The sequence below is a fragment of the Erythrolamprus reginae genome, chromosome 2 (genome assembly GCF_031021105.1).
Source record: "Erythrolamprus reginae isolate rEryReg1 chromosome 2, rEryReg1.hap1, whole genome shotgun sequence".
Taxonomy (NCBI): domain Eukaryota; kingdom Metazoa; phylum Chordata; class Lepidosauria; order Squamata; family Dipsadidae; genus Erythrolamprus; species Erythrolamprus reginae.
In genome coordinates, this window is record NC_091951.1 from 117314571 (window position 1) to 117333286 (window position 18716).

An 18716-nucleotide genomic window follows, 5' to 3' on the forward strand; every position below is an offset into this window, starting at 1 on the left:
TCTGACTCAGAGTTCTATCAGGAACCTTCTCCCACCTTATGTAAAATTGCTAAGATCAATTGGTAATGTCCAGAACACATAAACCAGTGATGGTTTCCTACGGGTATGGTCAGATATGCAGAACCAGTAGAAAAATTTTGGTCGGGTGCACAGTATCGGCAGAAAAATTTTTGAATTTTTTTCTTTTTTCCCCTTCTGGGCTCTTTCATATCGCAGTAAAATGAGGTTGAATGTGTATAATTTTAGAAGAGCTGTGTGTATGTGTGTACATACAAGTACAGTTTATATAGAAGATAATATATATTGTTGTGTGCCTCTGTGTAATATGTATGTACACATATGGCATATATACATTGAATTAAATAGTATATTTTGGATGTTCAGTCATAGAAAATAGATAGGGAAATTGTATCTCTTTGAGGTGAGGAGAGGCCAGGGACTCTAACCCTAACCCAAACCCTTGATGTAAGTGATATCAAGTTGGCCACCTTTAAGCCAGACACAACCTTTAAGCCACCCCGGCCACATGATCGTCAAGCCACTCCCACCTGGTCACATGGCCAGCAAACCACACCCACAAAATAAGCCACAACCACAGTGTGGCAGTAACATTTTTTGCAACCCTTCACTGACATAAACACTGGGTTATAAATCTTTCAGACCAAGATAATATGTATATTTCACTACACAATCTCTGGGTATCGAAGTGTGGAGGGGATCAAAACTATGTATGGATAAATTTGAGAGAACAAAAGGAAGAGAATTTTGGAGAGGGGCGGCATACAAATCTAATAAATTATTATTATTATTATTATTATTATTATTATTATTATTATTATTATTATGTCCTATGCAGATATTAAAAATGTTAATCTTCACCAGGAACAACTGTTTCAAAGGGAACTTTGCTTTCTAATAGGAATATCTAATGCACAGGTGTCAAACTCATGGTGTCATGTTGACGTCACATGACGTTTTTCCCCATTTGCAGAGCTGGGGTGGGTGTGGCCTATGTATGACACATCCAGCCTGCGGGCCACCACTTTGACACCTCTGGTCTAATGTTCCACACATTCTGCCCATTTAAACATATTCTACTGTTCTCATCAGATGACCATCCTCCATTCATAGATAATTATTTAGGAGAAATAAGGAGTAAGTGCTGCACTATACTTGGATATTCACCGTAAAAGGTGAGGCGTCAGCCTAAAGCATCACATAAATGGTCTAAGAAAATATCGACTTGCTCAACGGAATCTTGGGGCTCCAGGGTGATAGTACCTAAGATCATGTAATCATGTTGATTTTGAAAGAAGGGAGATCTAAGCCACTTGGGAAGGCAGCAGTGGTTAGAAAATTGCAAAGACCACAATTAGTCTTGTGTCTCTCCAAAATGCAAGGTAGGCAACTGAGATGGTCTTAAAATATATATAAAGATAATACCAATTTGTATTCCTGATATGCATTCTCTCCCCCTTCCCCTTAATTCATAAATAGCTCTACACCATTACTTGAAGAATGGAGATCAAAACAGCTATCACAATCAAAGATCTGTCCTTCTCTATGTGCATGTGAAATTGATACAGATACAAGAGGGATGGGACTTAGATATTTGATATAATTATAGATTATGGCTTTTTTTTAACCAACACTGTCACCCTGAATAAAATAAGACAATGTTAACAACTAGCAGTTAAAGGGACAAACTTGTATTTATTGCACAAAATTCCCCTAAAACTGGGAACAGTTATTATAATACAAGTGCACATCTTGAGATATGTATGTACATTTGTGTATGTGTGTGTGTGTGTGTATGCATATGTATATATCTCAGAAAAACACAAAATATAACAATTATGTACATTTTATCCAGCATATAACACATACTACCATTTACATAATTTAGAGAAGACTTAAAACAAGACAATTAAACCCCCCCCCTTTTTTTTAAAAAATCTGTTTTTAACTCAGATTTTAAAAGGCTACATTGAAAAATCATGTTTCAGATTCCCCTTTCCCTTTGTTTTTTTAAAACAATCTTGCATTTACAAGTTAACAATGGAAATAAATCTGTTAGCATTTATGTGCAATATACTTAAATATTTTCAGCCTTAAAATTAAGACATATTAATGGGCATTAGAAATATTGCAAAAATCAAGATTAGTCTTGCACATACATTGTTCTGAACAGCATGATATGAGGTCAATGCTACAGCGCTGTTATATTTCCCTTAGAAAAACAAAATTAAAATTCAGATAAATCTATGCAGTACCTTGATATTTCATGTACCATATACAAGTTATCAGTCACAAGAAAGCATGCTCTCATGCCATACCTTTTGCACAGTAACTATTCCCATTATATAATTAGAATGAGTAACAAGATCATTAAAAAAAATCCCAATTCAACCAAATGCTTGGAATTGAAGGATAATGTTTAATCGTAATAATTTTGGAGAAATTCATGAAAGGTAACACTTAATACTTGAAGAAATTACCAAGATCCCCTGTTAATCCAGTACTTTTCAACCCTGACAGTTTGAAGATATTTGGACTTCAACTTCAACCTGGCTGGCAAATTCTAGAAGTTAAACTCCACAACATCTTCAAGTCGCCAATGTTGAGAAACGCTGGCATTTACAAGCTTTTAAAATAGCTAATGAGCCTGTATGCAGTGGGAAAACTTCCCATTTAGAGGTCCTGTTTTTAACTCTATTCACCCAGGAAACCACTTAAATGGATGTCTTCAAATCACCAATAGCCGCCATCAAGAAAGATAACAGAGTAACTACATACGCAGCTGTCACACAATGTAGAACCAGAGAGGGAACAAATAAGCAAATTTGTTGCTCCAACAAGATTTCCTGTATTTTACAAACATGAAAATAGCATACCAGAATATTTTAAATCCACTTGTAAATGCCTTTGCAGCCAAGAACAGAAGCCCTAAGAGGAATGGGAGAGTTGTAAGGCCAGACAATACAATCAACAGTTTAATTTCTCAATACCGCAGGAGGAAAACTAAGATGGAATATCATTTGGGATTCTAGTTTTAATTTTGGAAATTAGATGACAAATTGTTAAAGGCCGATCTATACGTGGCAAGAGCAGGCTACAGTGTTCCCTCGATTTTCGCGGGTTTGAACTTCGCGAATAGCCTATACCACGGTTTTTCAAAAAATATTAATTAAAAAATACTTTGTGGTTTTTTTCTATACCACAGTTTTTCCTGCCTGATGACGTCAGATGTCATCGCCAAACTTTCGTCTGCCATTGTTGATTGGCTGAAATCTCACCCAATCAACGTTGTTATCGGAAAAAAATAATTATTATTGTTAATAAATAATTATGTTTATAAATATCAGGATCACTAAGTGTCTTATTCATTGGTGAGTACCAGTAATAATGGTGAGTAAATGGTTGTTAAGGGAATGGGAAATGGTAATTTAGGGGTTTAAAGTGTTAAGGGATGGCTTGTGATACTGTTCATAGCCAAAAATAGTGTAATTACTTCCGCATCACTACTTTGCAGAAATTCGACTTTCGCGGGCAGTCTCAGAATGCATCTCCCGCGAAAATCGAGGGAACACTATATATCCTAGCTTTACATGTGAATCACACACTTTTAGATATGCAGATGATTTTTAGTCTTCTACCATTTGGAGTAATTATAACCTTCACTTCAGAATAATGGAGGAAAGAAAATTGACTGGAGAAAACAAAAGATTATGGTATAAACTGTCCTATCCTTTTGCAAAAAAATACAAATAAAAATGCAATCACAGAATATCTGCCATGAAGCTGCAGTATAGAAACCCCCGTGGGACTTAACATTTGAGTTAAAATTATGCTTTCAGTACTGCAGACTTTTATCAGCACGTTCAACATATCCATCACTTTTTTCAACATGGAAATCCTTGAAACCTGCAGTTTCTTTACTAAATATGTTCAAGGTGATTGTCTGGAAGATATATGGAGGTGAGGGGTGGGAGACAGATTTATCTTCAAACTGGAATGCAAATTATTTCTCAGTTGGGAAGAACCATAGACAATATTATAAATCAGGTGTCCTTGACTACTGAAAACCCCTTTTCCTTGTCACAGTTGTAGTTTCTGTTTTCAGGCAGACTTTTAGATCCCATTGTTTTTTAAAAAATTAAATTTTAGCACAATTATAATGTAGCCACCTGATGAGAACCACTTAAAAATCTAAGCATACATTTATTTTTGCTCCAATTTCTTTCTATTAAGATATTGAGATATTGAGCCCATGTTTGCTATTTGCTGGAGTTACCTTAATGACCAGCCCAAGATTAATTAATTTTAAGTACCATAGGCAAATCTATGTCCACTTAATTGTAACATTTAGTGCAGCCATTAGTGAGTAACATCTGTATTAAAATCAACCTGAGCTCTCATGGGTTCACATTAAGCTTACTGGGAGACAGCCTGATCTGCAAAGCTTCTTATCTTTCCATTTGTTCTGAAGAAAAACAATGGCCTGACAAGTTAAATGCTAAACCTACTCACTTGCCTCTACCACTGCAAAGGCCCAGCAGGCTGAATGCTAATTTATGATTACACTTTTTGCTAATGTGCAGGCGTAGGGATGAATTTTTATACCAGAAAAAAAATCTTGCTAGAATTTTTAAATGTTTGGAAAGTTTAGGGCATGTGTAACAAATAGGTAAGTGAAAGAGGAGACCACATTTATCTGTGGGCTCTGATGGAAATTGAATATTGTTTTATATGGATTTCTATTCAATTCTCAAGTATGTTATTAAAACTGTTCTTGTCTGTCAAGGAACAAGTATATTTGTAATGTGGAAGAACAGTCTGCATATATTATTGGGACTTAATTATTTCATCATATACTTTATTCAAATAAAAACTGTATTATTATTCATTTTTAATAGTTTTTTTCCCTGTAATATTAGCCCCAATCATGCCTATTGCAGCAAGTACTTGAAAGTAAGTGAAATGAAAGTGAAAAATAAGTGAAAATGGAAAAGAAACAGATAAATTAGAATCAGGTAAATGCTGCATAAGGTAGTGATTTTGTCCAGTTTTTAAAAAAACCAAAAGTATCAAATGCTGGAGAAGACATCAAGTAGTAAGAAGTGGGGAAGCAGGAATTCTTTAACAAGTGATAAGGTTTTAGTAGAGAAAATAATTTCAGGCTCTGACCAATTATTATTTAAAATTTAAATAGACTGCATAGGCTACTGAGCATAAAATCAATGATTATTTGTAAAGCTGCCCTATACCTTCTCCGGTTAAAACTGTTTTAAAGTTCCTAGATTAATCTAAAAAGTAGGATGGGGTTTCCTCCTATTACTATTGATCAGGGGTGAAATGCTGCCAGCTCTGTTGTGCTTGTGTTGGCCGGTAGCGCCAGCGACATGAGGTTTGGTGAATCAGTGGTAATGGCATGAAGCTCTGCCAACCCGCCCAGACGTTGGTCACATCCTGGTTTTAATCCTCTGTGCACACGCAAAGCCTTCTGTGCATGTGCACATGATCAAAACCGTGACATGATGATGCACGTCTGAGCGAACCAAGTGCGCGCGAGAGGCGCGTGCACTTCCGAACTGGTAAGGAAGCCAGCTGCATTTCATCCCGGTTATTGATGTCACAGACCTAATACAGTCATAGTTCACAGTAATGGTGTTACCAAAGTAACTCCAGAAGAACTTTTTAAATTACGGACAAGGGCAAGGTGAATATATCTTGAGATATGCTTTCCAGAAAAGGCAAGGAGGGAAGACTCTAGCAAGCTTCAAACATAGACCAAAAAACCTCCAACAACCCCTCAACAGCTGAAAGATTTCATGTGTGTGTGTATGAATTAGGGAAAATGTGTTTTGAATTCAACTGAATCAAAATATCACAAAAGAAAAGCAATTTGCTATGTTGATGATGGTACAGGGGAAAGTATTACATGTTCTTCATGCTATTTCCCCTTGTTTAACTCAAGGTAGTAAAAATGATTCAAAATAATATCATCACCCCCAAATTAAAAAGTATTACATCTTTTGGAACGACAACTCCCAAAAATCCATGTTGGCTGAGAATTCTTGGAATTATAGCTGTAAGACATCTAGAGGGTTTTTCAGAGGTCCCATATTAGAATTCTTTATTGCTTAATCATGACCAAAATGATGAAAGAGCATGGCATAATTTGCCTTTTCTTTTCTATATTCCCACTCCATATTTTCAGCTCTTCTCCCAAAGACTGTAGGTGGACACAAAGTGGTTGCCACAGGACACAATTGGAAAGAACTTGTAAATCCCATTAAACTCCCTGGGACTCACTTCAAAGAAAATATGCATATGATTAATCCAGTTCTTAATAAACAGGTTAGAAATGTTATCCCATCTGAATAGCCTAATAATTAATACAATGCAAATAAATTGAGTTTTAAAGCTTAAAATTTGTCAGAATAGTTGAAGAATTTTACCCCCAGCATTTTAACTCTATTATAGAAATTGTATAATTTTCAGTAATCCATTCCCTTTTGAATTTTTTGAAAAATACACTGAAATTAATGGAACACCAATATGTAATAAAGCTCTTTACAACATCCTCTTGTTTAAAAAACAGGTTTAACAGCGCTAGTTTTTCTTTATAGCATCCCAAATGAAGCATGATGAAAAGGGGAGGAAATTCTTGTTAAAAAACCCTAACAAAATATTACAGATCATTTGTTCAGCTTTTTGCTTTTTTAAAAATAAAAAAACAAACATTTGTTTTCTGTAGTCTTTAAACAGTAGTATCAACATCAGAACATAACAAGCATAATGTCAATTTCATACCCAAATGGGGGGATATGAATATATGAATATATTCATATTTATTCATTCATTCTCAACCAATATCATGCATTCATACAAATATTACACCCAGGTCTCCTCCTATGGAAAGAATTGCACACTACCTTCCCAACTGCTACCTGCCAACAACAAATTAATTTCTGCACTTCTGACACAGTTGAATTGGTTACAATCCTATCTGCCTTTATCAAATAAACATTTTGTTGTACTTCTAATGCAGTTGAATTGGTTACAAAAAGAGCTTCATCATTATGCATTGTAAATATACTATTAATTGGCTTCAAACATTAGCTGGTTCCAATCTCTTGTACAAGCACCAACAGCACTTTGGAGGCTACAAAGGAGTTATTCATTCTGGTGATCCTATTCAACAGTCTGCAGTTACAATCATTTTGGCAATCCTTGTCCAAACCATGTACTCCAAGCTCTAGTGTCTGTTCTATTGGTTGGTTGGTTGGTTGGTTGATTTTTAAATGAATAGGCAAGGAAAAGAAGGGGGAACATGTTTGTACATTTATGTGTTCACTTGCAGAGGCACATTATCAAGCTGGCAGGTTGTTCAAGTCACTTGCCTGCAAGCAAGAACGAGTCTGGAAAATGGAAGTTCATGTCTGTTTCCTTGTCTTCCGTTTTATAAAAATAGAATTATTGTCTTTGCCCTTTTGGTGTTTTAGAGAAGAATCTGGGCAACATATGGAGAGTGGGTGCTTGCTACAGCTGCCAATAAAGGGAGGTCACTGGATTCAATCCTACAAGACAAAGAAATATTATCATCAATAACCACCCTGACTTGAAAAGTTCTGAAGCTCATAATTTTCTCCTGTAAACGTACTTCTAGTTAGTTTATTAAAACATAAACAGCTTGTTTATATAAACTGTCAATGTACTTTAAATATTTTACAGTCTGGATGTTTCTGTAATTAAAGAATGCAAATACTTATTTCATAAGTGCATATGATGGGACTGATGATCACCAGAAGCAATTCCCCAGGACCAGTCTGACAACAGATCTGTTTTGCTAAAGTTTTAGTCAAAAGTGGACGGATGCAATGCAGGCACACAATTTTTGATCACTGGGTTTAAATTCGGAATGCTTTCTTAAAATTAAATATGAATAAATAGGAACCAAAGTAAAAGAAAAGCATAAACTAAGAAAATATATCCTTGGCATTGGCCTGATTTTATATGCTGCCTACAAAAATGGCTTTAAGGACTGGTTTTAAAGTGGATTCTTACACTGCATAAGAACAACATATTAAGATTTATCGTACATACAAACTTTTGTTCTTCCAAAAATTACCCTGTAATTTACCAACAGTCAACTCTAATTGCTGCCCTTAGATAGACTCTTCTTGCTTAAAGTTTTCGTTGTTTCTCACAGGAGTTAATAGCCAAGCAGCTGGTGAAATCTATCTTTCTTGCTCCAAGGAGGTTATAATTTAAACTCTGCAACTCAGTACAGGTCCGTTCCGTGTGAAAGCAAATTGCAAGTCAAATTCCTGACCATGGAACATTTGTAGCAAATGTCCAAATTGCAAGTCAAATTCCTGACCATGGAACATTTGTAGCAAATAACCCTACAAGTTGTGTATTCAAAATAAACAAGTAAACAAGACCAAGAATTGGATAGAAAGCATACCCCAGTACTACTCCCAGTTCCTTCACATGAACCCGCATTTGGCCTTTGAGATATTCTGACAACATTTTGCTCTTAAAATACAGCTCTTGCAACCGATCTTCTAGGTGCATGATACACTAGGAACAAATGAAAAAAGAAACTATTAAACCACAACATTGGCCAATAAGTCTTTATTGTAGACGCATACACATTTGAATATGCTTGCATTTTGTAGTCATTATAATCAGTAAACATATTAGACATTAAATAGCATCAATTCTTGAAAGTTGTCAAAGTTAAGTTAAGTTAACCAAAGATAAGTCTTCCAAACAGGATTCTTATACAGAATCTCAATAACTAAACTTATTGATTGAGGAAGAACAGGGTCCAGGAATGTCAGTAATTGGATTCTTACTCATACAGAACTTAAACAATGTCTTAATGTGAAAGCTGACAGTTTCTCTTAACAAATGTCCTGTGAAGATAAAAAAATCCATATCTTTGCAAGGCATAGAAAACCTGGCAATTACCTGCTTATTAAACCATCTCCTTTATCTTTTTTAGCTTCTGAACATTAGTTTTATATTAACTTACCATAGGTTGCAGAGCTTAACATACCCCCTAATTCTAGGGCTTTTGTGAAATTAAAAAAAAAGTAAGACTAATGATAATCTTAAAATGGAAGGAAGATACTCAATGGAAACCTTTCCTGCTTTAAAACTCATTCTGCTACATATCAACAAGTATTTGTGAAATAAAGCAAAAAAAAGTGCAGAGATAATGGATAATCTCTTCTGACTTAGTTTCATGAAGATAATTTTACCTGATTGTTGATATCATGATCAGTTTTCAAAATAGCCTCTGACTTGATGCATATAATACTCTTTAAACTTTCAAAATCAAGCAGGTTATAGGAAAAGTGGGAGTATATTTGAACAGCATAGGAAGAAATGATGGAAAAGAGGCAAGAAATGAATAAATATTAAATTGTTGCAAAGTGATTAGTTATGGCCACTCTGACGCATTTTGTAACATTTTTTCAGTTATTGAAGTTATAAATTCAAATATGAAAACTAAATAGTGTGTAGTCTGAAATTTCCTATTTAATCTACATAAGAAATAAAACCTGAGAGTGAGAGCTTTAGATGTACTGATAATCATAGTATTTTTCAGAGTATAAGATGCACCTTTCCCCCCTCTAAAAGTGGGTGAAAATTTAGGTGTGTCATATAGATTGAATACGGGCGTTTCTGGCTTCCTGAACCCATCAAGCGTCATGTTTTCACCCTCCCCAGCCCCAAGAAGCACTCTGCAATGCTCCGTATGGCCCATTTTTGCCAAAAATAAGCCCATTTTTGAGTTCCCATCAGATTTTCACCTTTTTTGACTCCCAGAAGCACTCTGTAGGCCAAAAATGGGTGCTTTTTTTGGGCAAAAACAAACTCTGGAGCATTGTAGAGTGTTTTTGGGAGTCTGGGAGGGTGAAAACAATGCACAGAGGGCTTGGGATCCCCAAAACAGGCCCATTTTTTGCAAAACCGGGCTGTGCAGAGCACTGCAGAGCATAGTTCCCTCTAAGCTGAGCAGTGAGCAATCGCTCACTTAAAAATCATCATCAACTCAGAGTTTTCCAAACCTGCCCAGAAGCCGAGAGGGAAAGAGTGAGAGGGAAGGAGAGAGAGAGGAAGAGAGAGAAACAGATAGAAAAAAGAGAGGAAGGAAAAGAGAAAGAAAAAGAATGGGAGTAAGGAAGAGAGAAAGAAAATCAAAATCTAGTTTGAAACTAGCTCAACTATTTAAGTGGCATTTTGATATTGATAGAGTTGCCCTATTATGAGCTCACTGTTATAGACACACAGTACAGTATTTTATTTTGAAATTCTCTGAGGCAAAACAGGGTGGGTTGTTTGTTTGTTTATTTATTTATTTATTATTTCTGTGCCGCCCAGTCCCAAAGGGACTGCCGCTCAGGCACTATACTTTTCGCCCCCCCCCCCAAAAAAAATAGAGGGAACACTGCTGCAGAGTGCTTCTGGGAGACTGGGAGGGTGAAAATGTGACGTGGAAGGCCAAAAACTATTTTTTTCTTGTTTTACTTGTGTAAACGTAGTTGCATCTTTTAGTGCAGTATGTCTTGTAGTCCAAAAAATGCAGTGTATTTTTGGAGCATAATCTCTAACCACTTCTGCTCTTTCATTCAACATCAGTCTTAGGGAACAACCAGAAGTTGAAGAATTGCTAAATTTGCTGGGAAGTTCCAAAGTTTGTAAGAATTCGTAGAGCTCACATTAAAAAAATAAATTCCACTGAAGTCAAAGGAACTAATAAAGACATTTTGATTTTGGGGGGAAGAGAACAAATACAGTAATGTTGCACAGTGACAGAAACCACAGGATTCCAATTCACAATTCAACTGCCCGAGTACTTACAAAATTTGGAGATAAATTATGCTTATAAAGTTGAAGAGTGGAATGAAGCAGGTTGGAGACAAGGTTAGAGACTAGTACATCTTTCCCGAGTTTGTTGTCGATGATTCGTCTCTGGCTACTGGCCACTTGCACTGTCCATTTATCAGTATCTGCGATAATGCAGACAGCTTCTGCAATTGGTTCATCCAGGACAGGATGCTAGAAGTAAAACAGGTACATGCCATTTAACAAATGTGACTTTGATATTAAAGATATTATAGCCAACAGCCAATGGTGTGGGAGAACTTTCTCAGTAAACTTGATTTGAGAATGAAAATCTCAAAATAATTTAGAATGAGAGGCCAAACAATGTATCAGCGAGATGCAGTGTTTTGGGGAAAGCTGCAATTCCATGAAAGGCAGTATATAATTTCATGAAACAAACTCTTAGTATATTCACTGTAATAAAAGAAAGTAGCTATAAGCAATTACAAAAGTCAATCTTTTCAAGGAAAGTTCCAGATCTCATTTTCAAGAACAGGTTCACATACAAGCTCCAAAACTTATTTAAAGATTTCTTTCTCTTCCTTTATTCTTTTGTGCACGAATGCTTCAATTTACATCAATTAAATTGGTATAGATCAAATTGTGAAGCTGTAGGCACAAGCCTGCCTTAAGCACCAACACCAGTAGAGGGAGCAAAAGAGAAGCACTTGTAAAATAATGAGTTTGAAGTATAGTTCTGAAGCAGACCAAAAGTGCCCAAGTTGTTTACATTTGAATCACAAAAGCCTAAATGATTGAGACTCTCAAATCACCAATATTATATCCATTCTCTCTTACAGCCAGAGTGGTGTATGGGAATGGATATGGGAGTCTGTATACAGTATATTGTCTCATCACTCTTTGTAATTTTTGATGTTGGAAATTATACAGGTAATCCTCAACTTATAATAGTTTTTTAGTGACTGTTCAAAATTACAACAGCATTGAAAAAAGTGACTTGACTGTTTTTCCACACTTAGGACTATTGCAACATTGCCATGGTCACATGATCAAAATTCAGATGCTTGGCGACTGACTTGTATTCATTCATTTATTCATCTATTGGATTTGTATGCCGCCTCTCTCCGTGGACTCAGGCCGGCTCACAACAAACAATTTTATGATGGTTGCAATGTCTCGGGGGCATGTGGTCATCTTTTTGTGATCTTCTGACAAGTAAAGTCAACATGGAAGCCAGATTCACTTAACAACGGTGTCACTAACTTAACAAATGCAGTGATTCACAACAACTGTGCAAGGTAAGTTGTAAAATGGGGCAAAATTCACTTAACAAATGTCTTAGTTAGTAATAGAAATTCTGGGCTCAATTGTGGTCATTATTAAGTCGAGGATTATCTCTAATCTGAGAAGAGTATGTTTCCTTTTGTTTGAAAATAAATGGAAAACTCCCCATTTCAAATCACAAGCCAGAAAATGATGACTTATATTTCCTGAGTAATGTTAATCTTTAAGTCGCTACTGCACAGGAAGTTGTTGGACAAAAATACAACCGGCTTCTAACCTTAAAAGGCTATGGCACATGTAAAGTTAATTTTAAGGTCATATTTAATATACATATTCCTGTTCATAGTTCATTACTACTTGTCTGCATTAGTAACAGAAACACCCTATTACACTTTTTAGTCCCAGTAACAAGTGAAAAAACTTAAATAATAATAACTATTAATGTATAATTCAGTTTAGACAAAGGGCTAACCAGATGCCTGAAAAACCTTCTAAGCAGGACAGGAAAATGAGTTCTTTCCCACTAATACCTATTAGTCAAACATTATATAAATAATATCACTAAATAGTCAATGAAATAAGATTAGCCTCAAATTTGAGAATTATGACCTCAAGGAAGAGACCACCTAAAGATCCTTAGCCAAAGGTTCTTAGCCTATATTGAACAAGTTTTTCATTTTTCTATCAAACGATAAGAACCTTTTCTGATTAAGATAATGACTAAAAAACAAAACTCCATGCCTGCTCTAGCAAGGCTTCAGAAATATTTCCTTTTGTTGGCTTTTGAGATATACTTCATCTGTTGAATATAGTTTAAATTACCTGCACAGCATGCGACAAATCTGACATCAAACAGTGTCTCAGTTTCTCATCATTTCCTAGTCCTTGCAAAACAAAGTCAGGTACGTAAGATGGACAGTAGCCACCTAGCAAGGACCTTCCAAAATTGGCAATATTGGGCTGGACAGAGTTCACTTCAATTAATTTTGACCTGAAAAAAAGGTATAACATGGGCATACATACTATAACTAGCACTGATTTCTCTCCACCGAAACACTACGGTGGGCAACTACTGCATCAACGCCACCAATATTTCACTGATTTCAGTGGGATTTACACACATATATGCTCCTATACAGCATGTGTTTGCTATACCATACCTTCTAGTACAATAAAGATCCCATCTTACCTGGAAAAACACCTGGAAAATTCTGATCATTTTTATGTACGGTTATAATGATTACATTAGCATGATTGCGTTTCCCTGAACATAGCCAAATTTTAAAATACTGCCTGTAAAATTATACATACTCCAACCTTCTACCAATGAATTTGCCAGCATGTAATGTTCTTATTCTGTTTTGTGCTTTTATTCTTATTTTAACATGTTTTGTTTTCAACTGACCATAATAAAGTCTGTTCATTTTGTATAAGCATATTTATATCAATTTTAGTGCAAATTGGGTCATCTTCACTGTGGATTAAAATTAGAATACAGATTAAAGAAACTCCCAATTGGATCATAGAATAGACATGAAGGAACTACAGTGGTACCTCAAGATACGAACCCCTCGTCTTACGAACAACTCGTGATACGAACCCGGGGTTCAGAAAAAATTTGCCTCTTCTTACGAACTTTTTTCGAGTTACGAACCGGCGTTCAGAGACTGCTGGGAAGCGGCACGGCTGTTTTAAAAGGTCGCAGCCGGCCTGGGGGGCTTCCCAGCACCCCCCGAACCCGGGTCGGGGTTCGGGGGGGTGCTGGGAAGCCCCCCAGGCCGGCTGCGACCTTTTAAAACAGCTGCGCCGCTTCCCAGCTGTCTCCTGAAGCCGAACGCCAAAGCTGAACTTCCGCGTTCGGAGACAGCTGGGAAGCCGCGCGGCTGTTTTAAAAGGTCGCAGCCGGCCTGGGGGCTTCCCAGCACCCCCCCGAACATTCGGGGGGGGGTGCTGGGAAGCCCCCCAGGCCGGCTATCACCTTTTAAAACAGCCGTGCGGCTTCCCAGCAGTCACCGAAAGCCGTTTTTTTGCAGGGTTTTTTTTGGTTGCACGGATTAATTGACTTTACATTGTTTCCTATGGGAAACAATGTTTCGTCTTACGAACCTTTCGTCTTACGAACCTCCTCCTTGCACCAATTAAGTTCGTATCATGAGGTATTACTGTATATAAACCTGGTTAAAAATTGTCATAGTACAGTAGTACCTCGTGATACGAACCTCTCATTATACGAACTTTTTGAGATACGAACCCAGGGAGTCCACGTTTCGGCCGCCCAGGAAGGATGTCTCCGTGACGTCAAAGCTCCGCCCATTGAATTCCCTATTTGGGATTCCTCACCTACGTTTGAGCCTCCCGACCGGCCGACAGCTCCGTGGCTCTTTTGCAAAGCTGACAGCCAGGTGGCGGGGTTTCTCAGCGTCCTCCCAAACCCGAACGCCGAACCTGAACTTTTGCCAAATTTCTGGGTTCGGCGTTTGGGAGAACAGCGAGAAGCCCCCCGGCTGTTTCAAAAGGTGACAGCCAGGCAGAGGGACTTCTTGATGGCCTCCCGAACGCCGAACCCAGAAGTTCGGCAAAAGTTTGGGTTTGGCGTTCGAGTTCGGGAGGATGCCGAGAAGCCCCCTGGCTGTTTCAAAGGGCAACAGCCAGGCGGTGGGGCTTCTCGGCGGCCACCCGAACCCGAACTTTTGCCGAACTTCCGGGTTCGGCATTTGGGCGGCAGGTTCGTAAGGCGGAAAAAGTTCGTAAGAAGAGGCAAAATTTTTCCGAACCCCGGGCTCGTATCTCGGGATATTCGTATGGCGAGGGGTTCTATCACGAGGTACTACTGTACTTTGAAAAATACGGTATGTGTCTAACTTTATACAAACACATACACCTATAAGTCTGGCTACTATCTTCAAAACCACTATTTGGGAGGAATGTAGTAAATCACTGGGCAGAGAAGAGGGAATGTCCTTGAGGAAAAGGAGGAAGTTTCACTACCAAGACAATGGTCAGATAAAAGAGGGTTGAGTCCAAGGCGGATAATAACCTGAGAAGACATCTCAGACAAGACCCTCTCTAGTTCTCACAAAGAAAAAGGAAAGGAGGGAGGGGGCAGCACATTCAGATTTGCAAAATTCTGTTATTATTACCTATTCAATAAAAAAAAATTGGTTTCCACATTTGGTCTACACTGAAGGGCTGACAATCATCCAGATTTGAGAAAATGTACATTGCTACAATAAATACTACCTACCCAGGAAATGGTATGTCCTCTTCTTCTGTCCATTCTTCTTGTTCTGCCCCATAATAATTGCTGCTTGTCCTTGCAGCATCCTGAGCTGCATCCTCACTTTCACTGTCACCAAGAGCGCTATCAGAACTCTCATTCCTTGGAATGTCCCAATCCACACCTGGATCAGATTTTTTTTCTAAGTTCTCTCTTTCCCCATGGGGGATAAATATGGAGAGCTTTTCTCTTTGGTCCTGCTCTGCAAAACAGCTTTTACAAGTTTCTTGACGAACAGATTCCATAAACTTACAAAATTCACTAGGGGATTTGTTATTCTTTGTACTCAAAGTTTTGGGTGGAAATTCTAAGCTACTGTTAGAGTCTAGAATGTCTCTCGCTGTTTCCACTGGAATATCATCTATAGTCCTGGTTACAACAGAACCTTCTTCAGCAAAATATTCGGTAAGCAAATTTCCACTTTCCGCTCTGCAAGGATTCCAATTCTGGACCTCAATAGCAACCTGAGGGAATTTTTCTGGCACATTTGGATCTGTTTTTTGGTCCTCAAGGATTTGTTTTTCACAGTTCTGCTCAACAATTGTCCCTTCTCCAATCTCCATATGGCTGCTATGCCTGGACATTTGTTCTTCAGCCACTTGACTTCGCACCTCAATATCTGAATCAGGGGACATAGAATCTCCAATGAGGAAAGTCACCTTGGTTTGAACTTCAGCCATGCTACAAGGAATTGCCTGCGATGACATTTTATCCGGTGGTTTCTTCTCTACCATTGTATTTGTTGATCTCAACAGTTCAACAGGCTGATTGTCAGAGTCTATCAGTTCTCTATTCTCCCATAATCCACCCGTTGGTTCCAAACTGGACTCTGGCAACACACACGTTTCCACAGATGCTGATCCCGAGAAGACTACTCTTTCTAACTTTATTCCTGCACAAGGCATTGATACTTCTTTACATTTAATTTCAACAGACGTTTCTTGAACATCAGAAGGCTCCACACTGCTGTCACATGAAGCAGCTTTATCCATCTTTAGGCCATTCTGTAAATCTTCTTTCTCCAGTCCTGAAACAGTATCTGCTTTTTGATTAATAGGGCATTTACAATATTTACAACAGCAGTCAGAAGTTCTCACTTCTTCAGACTCTTGAAAGGAAAGATTGCTTCTGTTCTTGTGCATTGTGACAAGCACATATTCAGATTCCTCTACCTCCCCTTTTGCTATTGTTGTGGTGATGACTGTACCAGGCATTACTATGGCTTCATCTTCACCGTTTTCCAAAAGATGAGTCTCTTGCAACTCCGAGCATCTTATGAAATAAGTAAGGAAATAAAGTAAACGTTGCACAAGATCTTGCCTTTTGCCAACCACAACTGTTTTTGATAGTCTCACAGGTGATCCAATGGCTCCATACAGATCTCCTGCGAAACAAAATATAAAAGTAATATGTTGTTATTTTCAGTATGCAACAGTATAATGGCAATCTTCTTTGTAGGCTAAGCGGACAATCTAAGCCAAATTGGTAGAGGGAACACAAATCTGCATAAACACACACAGACACATATTGTCTATCTCACAATCATAAACTTGCTGTTAAGGGCCACTGTCACTGTTGAAATTCATGAGAAGGCAGAGTATCTTTCTATTTCCTGACACTTGGAACATAAATAACCAACTGGAGAAGAACCACTGTGTAAGAGGGGGAAAAAGCAACATGGCTTTCCTAACATGAATTTTATAATGCAGTTAAGAGAGAGAGACAAAGACAGAGAAAGAAATGTCCCCCAAACTGAACTCTAGGGCTGGGCAAATCATTCAAAGTCACTCCTTGAAGCCTGATATAACATTTCTGAGATTATTTATAAATGTCAGGGCACGCATTAAAAAAATGATTGATGGAGGGTACCTCTCAGAATAGTTTGCAGAGAATCCTGGTTACATTGGTTTGTTCTATCTCAAATTGTTACTCTCAGATCGCTCTATTCTACTTCAATGATTATAACCAAATACTGTTCCAAAGTATGTACAATATGTTGTAACCTCTCTTCAAAAGCTTTCTAGACATTCTCTGTTTGGAACTCTTTCAGATGCAGCCCTTTATCTGGTTACTACTCTATAAGAATGTACTATGGCCTTACTGTCAATTTATTCTTACTCCTGTCTTTTTAAGCTCATTTTGACCATTGCTACAGAATAAAAACAAACAAACTGGCAGCTGTCTTGAAACTTTGCATATAAAAATCCCACAGAATGTGATTTGATTAATGCATAATAATGCCCAATCCATTAGGATTAGCTGGATAAAATCCAGAATTTTGCACTTCAGAATTTGTAATTTATCATAATGCTATTTCTAAATAAATATGCATAGAATCAGACTGTAACAAAGTTGATTAACAAACTTGGAAATACAGGTAGTCCTTGAGTTACAAGAGTTCATTTAGTGACAATTTGAAGTTATAATGGCACTGAAAAAAGTAACTTATAACCATTTTTGACACTTATGGCCATTGCATCATCTCCATGGTCATGTGACTTATATTCTGATGCTTGACAATTGACTCACAATTATGATGGTTGCAGCGGCCCAGGGTCATGTGACCACTACTTGCAACCTTCTAACAAGCAAAATCAATTGGAAATCCAGATTCATTCAACAATCGTGTTACAGTGATCCCCCGATTATCGCGAGGGTTCCGTTCCAAGACCCCGCGCGATAATCGTAAACTCGCGATGTAGCGGCACGGAAGTAAAAACACCATCTGCGCATGCGCATCCTGTTTTCCATGGCCGCACATGTGCAGATGGTGGAGTTTGCGTGTGGGCGGCGGGGAAGACCCCTTCGGCCGCCCAACAGCTGATCTGCTCCGCAGCGCGGCAGCAGCGAGGAGCCGAAGATGGGGTTTCCCCGTTGCCCAGGCAACGGGGAAACCCCAAGATCGCTTGCCGCTTGCCCGTTCGCCCGCCCGCCCGGCTCCTCGCTGCTGCGGCGCTGCAAGTGAGCACCCGGGCGGGCGGGCGAACGGGCAAGCGGCAAGCGATCTTGGGGTTTCCCCGTTGCCTGGGCAATGGGGAAACCCCAAGATCGCTTGCCGCTTGCCCGTTCGCCCGCCCGCCCGGCTGCTCGCTTGCAGCAGCTGAGTCCTGAAGCCAGACGGCAAAGGCGAACTTCCGCGTTTGGCTTCGGGACTCAGCTGGGAAGCGGCGCTGGGGTCTTACTGGCCGCCCACGCAAAGGGGAAACCCCGGCTCCTCGCTGATGCCCGCCACTCGCCCTCCCGCCAGCAAGAGGAGGAAGACCCAGGGAAGCCGCCCAGCAGCTGATCT

General features: G+C 38.5%; 1 protein-coding gene across 3 annotated transcripts in view; it reads right to left on the reverse strand.

Moving 5' to 3' along the window:
- Window positions 1–1693: 1693 nt before the first annotated feature.
- FNIP1 (folliculin interacting protein 1) overlaps window positions 1694–18716 on the reverse strand; it is a 133885-nt gene continuing 116862 nt past the window's right edge. For 2 of the 3 annotated variants that reach the window (XM_070739277.1, XM_070739278.1), the window contains 5 exons: window positions 15395–16811; window positions 12973–13141; window positions 10882–11079; window positions 8474–8589; window positions 1694–7583 (listed from right to left, as the gene is read on the reverse strand). In XM_070739277.1, the coding sequence (XP_070595378.1) occupies window positions 7505–7583; window positions 8474–8589; window positions 10882–11079; window positions 12973–13141; window positions 15395–16811 (1979 nt within the window). In that variant the 3' untranslated portion in view covers window positions 1694–7504. The remainder of the gene's footprint in view (window positions 7584–8473; window positions 8590–10881; window positions 11080–12972; window positions 13142–15394; window positions 16812–18716) is intronic. The other variant, XR_011558026.1, reaches the window with a different exon arrangement.